Genomic DNA, 6308 nt, shown 5'->3' with positions numbered 1-6308 from the left:
ATTGGATTACCCGTTGGAGTGGGACCGGACCGGCCCGGACCGGACCGGACCGGCATTAAAATAAATGTTCTCGCATTCTCCCATAGCCAACGGAAAGTTGTCTGGACCTGTCTTTGGGGGGCTGGAAGAGGGGGTTGAGGGGTTAACCGAGGCAGCTGCATCCTTCTTTGTCTGGCTGCTAATCTGGCGTTAACCTTGAGCTCTCTCTCTCTCTCTGTCTCTCTCTCTATCTCCGAGTCAAGTCATAGTAAGCCCTGCCGGAGTAGTGTGGAGCCTGGATAATGTTTCATTTTCTGACAAGGAAAATTCGGCAAGCAATTGGCCTGCAACCGTACAGGCCCCTGTACTACCTGCTGTACGGCCAGGAGTCGGAGGACGAGGCCTGGCTGAAGCCCGTCCGCTATGTGGGGAGATTCGTGGTGGGCCTGGTCCTGGCCTATCTGCTGTGGGCCCTGGTGGCCCTGAACTTCAACCTGAACCGCTGGTTCGCCCACATCCCGATGCGCTTCTCGGTGTTCGAGGTCTTCATGCTGCTCAATGGGGTGGCCTTCACGCTGCTGCGCAGCGTCCGGGCCGTAACAATGCTGATATTTGTGGGGCTGGTGGGTAAGTCGGGACGCACCTATCTGCGGGCCATCGCCTTCGCGTTCGTGATTGCCGGCCCGATCGACAACCTGGCCCTGAACGCGGCCGAGGTGGCCCGCGTGTTCGCCTGCACCACGGTGCTCACCTACAACCTAACCAAGACGCGGTTCGATCTGATGGCCAGGCCCTTCACGAACACGCTGCAGCACATGCGGGGCGACATGGCGGAGGTGCGGAACGCTTTCCAGGAGCTGGAGGACGTCCTGATCGACCTCAAGTATGCCGTCGAGGAGTCGCCCGACGAGGAAGAGTCCAACCAGTCCGGAGAGTCCGGCCAGTTCGACCAGTCCGGAGAGTCGGAGCTGCCGACGGCCGAGGCGACGCGGGAGAACTTCCTGCACAACATGAGGATCCGCTGCGAGCAGCAGCTAAGCAGCGGCATCCGCGTCTGCGAGGAGGTCTTCCGCGAGGGCTACGACAAGTGCAGCACGAACTTTCCGGACTTCATGGCCCCGGCCATCTGCTGGCCCTACCGCGTGGACATCATCTGTCGGCTGAACGTCTTTGGCAGCCCGGAAAAGGTGTGCGATGCCTCGGAGGTGGTGCCGCCGGCCTTCGGCCAGACGTATGTGGATCTTCTGAGGACCGAGCGGGAGCTGTTCGAGGGCAGCTCCGAGATCGAGATCACCTACGAGCTGAGGAACGAGACGGCCACCGGGCAGCTGCTGACGGCCCAGCAGACGTCGGAGGCCTTCCTGAGGGACTTCAACCACCGGCGGCGCATCTTCGAGGCCACCATGCTGGTGCTCGAGAAGTTCCTCTGCCTGTTCATCCTGCGCGTGATGTACGCCTCCGTCCGGTACTACTGCCAGTACCGGGCCAACGTGGAGTTCGACAACTTCTACATCACGGACTACTTCCGGCACGTGGACGCCGGCCGCAAGGAGAAGGGCAAGCGCTCGATCCTGCCCCTGCACAGGCACGAGCGGACCAACTACGTGGACGTGGCCCACATCTGCAGCCGCACCGCCGAGGAGTCCCGCACGGTGATCTACCACCTGCTGCAGCTCTCGCTGGAGCTGATCACCGCCGGCCTGTTCCTCCTGCTCGACCACATGGTCGTCAGCCTGATGCAGATCATACGCCAGCGTTCGCTGGTCACCTACCAGCAGGAGGGCGAGCACGAGATCCGCTTCCACGTAAGCCCCCCCAAACCTCGTCCATCGTCCCTCCGATCTCTATACAGAAGGGACTCCCCCCCCGCCCCCCGCAGATAAACGGCACCGGGCTGATGGCCCGGCTGCTGCGCATCACCATGCGGAACTTCAACATGCACGAGCGCGTCTCGACGACGCTGAGCAACGAGGAGTGCCTGCCCCAGGCGCACGTCCTGCCGCCCGGCTTCTACTACCGGCTGCTGCTCCTCTACCTGGGCATCGTGCTGCTGATCTACCAGAGCACCACCTTCCTGCGTCTGCGCCGGGTGATCTGCAGCTACTTCTACCACAAGCGCGAGAAGCAGCGCATCCTCTACCTCTACAACGCCATGCTGCGGGATCGCCTCACCGTCTTCGCCAGCCTGCGCCGCAATGCCACAATGAATCTGGCCACGCGCCGGGTCCACGACAATCTCAATGTCCTGCTGCGGCTGCGGCTGCGCTGGCCGGGCCTCTGCGGCTGCCTGCAGCATCTCAGCTGGGCCAAGAGGCGCTGCCTCATCTGCGACGCCCTCGAGGATGGGGACTTTGAGCTATGCGCCGGCTGCGGCCTGCCCTACTGTCGCGAGTGCCGGCTGGTCCTCAAGAACGTCTGCATCCAGTGCGGCCTGTACATCACCCTAACGCCCCCGCCGTCGGGGACCTGGTCGAATGACAGCAGCGTGGTGCTCTACGACTTCCGGAAGGACGAATAGATCGGGGGGGATAATCATATCTACAGCATAATTGCCATTTTTCCAGTCTGTCAAACTTAGTTTTCCCCCCCTAGCAGCCCCCCCCCCAGTCCCTTGTGCCTGTCTGCCGGTTGTCTGCCGCAAGTTGGAAAACATTTCTTTGCAACAACAAACATCGCTCAATTAGTGTCCACCCTTTTGTCTGTGCCACCCCCCCCCAGCAACATAATTATGCACATGTCTGGTATCCCCCCCTGGGACCCCCCGGGAGCCCCCCCACGGCAAAAAGGGTAAAAGTTTTTTGTCTTTGGACAAACTTTACTCAAGCGGGTCTGATTCGATTATGCCAAGGGGGAGGGGGGGGGGCGCCACACTATGCGGCAAGGATTAAGTTACAAAATTGTTAATTAAAAATAATAAAAAGCGCTAATTGAAGAAAATGCCTACAGAGATGCTGCGCAGAACAAAAGTTTTTCGGTTGCAAATTGTCTACACGGGGGGGGAGGGGGGGTGCGCAGTGCCTTGGGGCAATGTCTGGCTCTGGCTCTGGCTCTTGCACGTGGGCGTGGCCTGGCAATAAAATAATTATGCAAACGTCGCGCCGGGAGCTGCGTGTTCCAATGAAAACTCACACGTTTCCCGGTAATCGACATGGAAAAACCCAAGAAAACCAAAGGAAATGCGCAAAATTTTCCAACGAAAAACAAATACCAACAAAGCAAAGACCGATCCCGGGCCGGTGGGCATGCCGTGTGCAGAGGTGATTATTTGAGGTTCACACCTTGTTGCAGCCGAGCCCCCCACCCCCCCACCCCCCACACCCAACCATCCTCCTCCACCACCGCGGAATGGGCGAGGTCGTCGACGCTCGTCGGCGGTTGTTGTGATCAGGCCACAAAAGTGACAGGTGTGACACTCTCCCCGACAGCAGTGGGGGCCAGCAAGCAGAGCACCCAGCACCATCCACTCCATCCTTGTGGCACGGACAGACGGACGGACAGACGGACTATGAAGACGCAACTAGACGAGACGAGACAGCGCTTTGGAAAAAACAGAAAAAGAACTGCAAAAAAACAGAGAAACAGAGAGAATTATTTCCTAGAAAACTGCAAACGACGGATGAACGAGCAGTGTAAAGACCTGCAAACAAAACGTACAAAATGAGCGAAAACTGGAGCTCCAGCAGCGGCCACGACCAGGGAATACCCTCTGAAACAGACCAAAAAACAGCAGATGGAACAGGATCGAAGGAGGCGTCTGGAGAGCCCTTTTCCCAGAGCTTCTGCTCTCCAAAAAATCCTGAAGAAACTGAAGAAAGAATAACTGGAGAAATTAGTGCAAAAATTAACTGGAAAATATAGACAAAAATACTGCAAAATACAAAAAAAATATAGAAAATATATTTAAAATACTGAAAAATACAGAAAAATATAGAAAAATATACTGCAAAATATATTAAAAATACTGAAAAATATAGAAAAACTTTGAAAAAAATAACTGAAAAATAATGTACGAATTAGTTTTAAAAATAAATAAACTTATATAGAAAAATGGTTGTAAAAAATAACTGAAAAATAAAGAGAAAATTAGTACAAAAAAAAAACATCTGAAAAATGTTTAAAAACCGGGGCAAAAAATAACTGAAAAATAAAGTAAATACTAGTTTAAAAAAATAACTGAAAAATATGGAACAAATTAGTGAATAAAAATAACTGGAGAAAAATATAGAAAAAAAAGGTGCAAAAATAAATGAAAAATATATAAGAAATGCTTGCAAGAAAAAACTGTACAAAAATGGTTGCAAAAAAAAGAATTTAAAAATCAAGAAAAAAAAGTGCGAAAAATAACTCGAGAAAATATAAAAAATAAGTGCAGAAATAACTGGAAAATATAGAAAAATTGGTTGTAAAAAATAAATGAAAAATATAGAAAAATGGTTGTTAAAAATAACTGAAAAATATAGACAAAATAGTTGCAAAAACAAATTGAAAAATATAGAAAAAATTAGTGAACAAAATAAGTGGAGAAAAAAAAATAAAAATATTGCAAAACTTGGTGCTTTTGCAGTTACTGGAGAAAATTCAAAAAAATTTGACCAACAAATAACTGAAAAATATAGCCAAATTAGAGCTTAAAATAACTAGAGAAAATACAAAAAAATTGTTCAAAAAATTAGTGGGAAAAACAAAAAATTAGTGTCAAAAAATAACTGAAAAAATATAGAAAATTGGTTTAAAAAAAACTGAAAAATATACAAAAAATTGTTTTAAAAAATAACTGAAAAATATAGAAAAAAATTAGTTTAAAAAATAACTGAAAAATATAGATTAGTGCAAAAAATAACTGTAGAAAATATAAAACATAAGTGCAAAAAATAACTCCAAAATAAAGTATGAGAAAAATGACTGCAAAAATATCTGAGAAATACAGAATGAGAAAAAATGAGTGCAAAAAAGAAGTGAAGAAAATATGTATAATAGAAAGATGGAAAGATGCTAAAGTGTTGGGAAATAATCGGGTTGTGTCGCTCAACTGCTTTTATCATCATGAGCTCCACTTGGCGCTGATAATGACGACGACAGCCATCGGATGGGATGGGATGGGATGGAAGGGGATGGAATGGAGGAATGCTCGTTGTGGCTGGTCAGTTTTTTTATATGCCGCTCCGGTGCAAGCCCATGTCCATGTCCATTGCCCATTGCCCATTTGCCCAGGGACTGGGACTGCGACTGGGAGTCCCTGTTTCAGAGTGAACTATTTAGCAAAGGAGGGAAGGGCGCGAGGGAGCCAGCCAGCAGGTGGTAAAGCGTAGAGAAATATGGTGCGGAACATTTCAATTAGAAAAACGCGGCGGCGAAACGGCACCCTGAAGAAGAAACCTCGAAACGACGACGACGACGACGACGACAGCCTGTCGTCGCCCCCAATCAGTTGATGCCTCTCTCTCTCTCGCTCTGTCTTCCGTTCCGCCTTTGATGTTCGTCTCTCGCCTGACACTGACGAACCGCGATTCGCGTCTGCCCTCCCCTCCCCTCCCCACCCATCGCTCTGTCTGTGGCTACGGGACGAACGGACGGCCACTACCTGCATAGCTTGCTATTATTTCAATAAAAATTCTTTAATATTATTTCAAGTTTGTTATGGCAGGTTAGTGTGCTATCTCTCTCTCTCTCCCTACCTCTCTATTCTCGCGCTCTACTCTTTCCGCCCGTGTTTAATCTTTATAATTACAATTTTAACAAAAACTGAAAGGCAAAAAAAATCTGTGGATAGCTGGGACAGCGGCGCCTTGGGTGTGAAGAAGCGCAAGCGTGTTAAAAATTGATTAAAGTAATTGATTTGTGGTGCACCCAGAGAAAAGGCCCTCACAAATTAATAGCCATCGATTTTTTATCTTAATACTCGTACATAATATATATATTTTTTATATTTTAATCAAATTTTTTTCATTATTGATTTATATATATTTTATAATTCGTTGAAATATTTTTCCCTTTTAAATTAAAGTTTTTTTATTGGTAATTACATTTTTTTATAATTAATTTGTATGTATTTTATGCTTCGTTTAAATATTTTTTATATTTAATTAAAATTTTTTCATATTTAATTTACCTTTGTTTTATAATTGATTTAAATGTATTTAAATCTTTTTTTTTGTATTCTATATGTAAATTAATTTTTTTTAATTAATTAAAATATATTTTATGCTTCGTTTAAATAGTTTTTCTATTTAAAATGAAAATATTTCATTATTGATTTATACCTATTTTATGCTTCGTTTAAATATTTTGAGTATATACAATAAAATTATTGGTATTTTTTAAAAATATTT

At 46.9% G+C, this 6308-nt stretch overlaps 1 protein-coding gene across 1 annotated transcript; it reads left to right on the top strand.

Moving 5' to 3' along the window:
- The first annotated feature begins 250 nt into the window (after positions 1 to 250).
- snky (ubiquitin protein ligase sneaky) lies at positions 251 to 2693 on the top strand. The gene is made up of 2 exons (XM_001353556.4): positions 251 to 1784; positions 1859 to 2693. The coding sequence occupies exons 1-2, from the start codon at positions 282 to 284 to the stop codon at positions 2495 to 2497; spliced, it is 2142 nt and encodes a 713-aa protein (XP_001353592.3). The 5' UTR covers positions 251 to 281; the 3' UTR covers positions 2498 to 2693.
- The last annotated feature ends 3615 nt before the right edge of the window (positions 2694 to 6308 follow it).

The sequence above is a fragment of the Drosophila pseudoobscura genome, chromosome X (genome assembly GCF_009870125.1).
Source record: "Drosophila pseudoobscura strain MV-25-SWS-2005 chromosome X, UCI_Dpse_MV25, whole genome shotgun sequence".
In the NCBI taxonomy this organism is placed as follows: domain Eukaryota; kingdom Metazoa; phylum Arthropoda; class Insecta; order Diptera; family Drosophilidae; genus Drosophila; species Drosophila pseudoobscura.
This window is presented reverse-complemented; position numbering and strand designations above follow the sequence as displayed.

Excerpts from the sequence above, each read along its gene's own strand:
- snky (XM_001353556.4), top strand. The coding sequence starts at position 282 with ATGTTTCATTTTCTGACAAGGAAAATTCGGCAAGCAATTGGCCTGCAA. Across the intron at positions 1,785-1,858 it reads AGCACGAGATCCGCTTCCAC|ATAAACGGCACCGGGCTGAT; the intron begins GTAAGCCCCCCC and ends CGCCCCCCGCAG.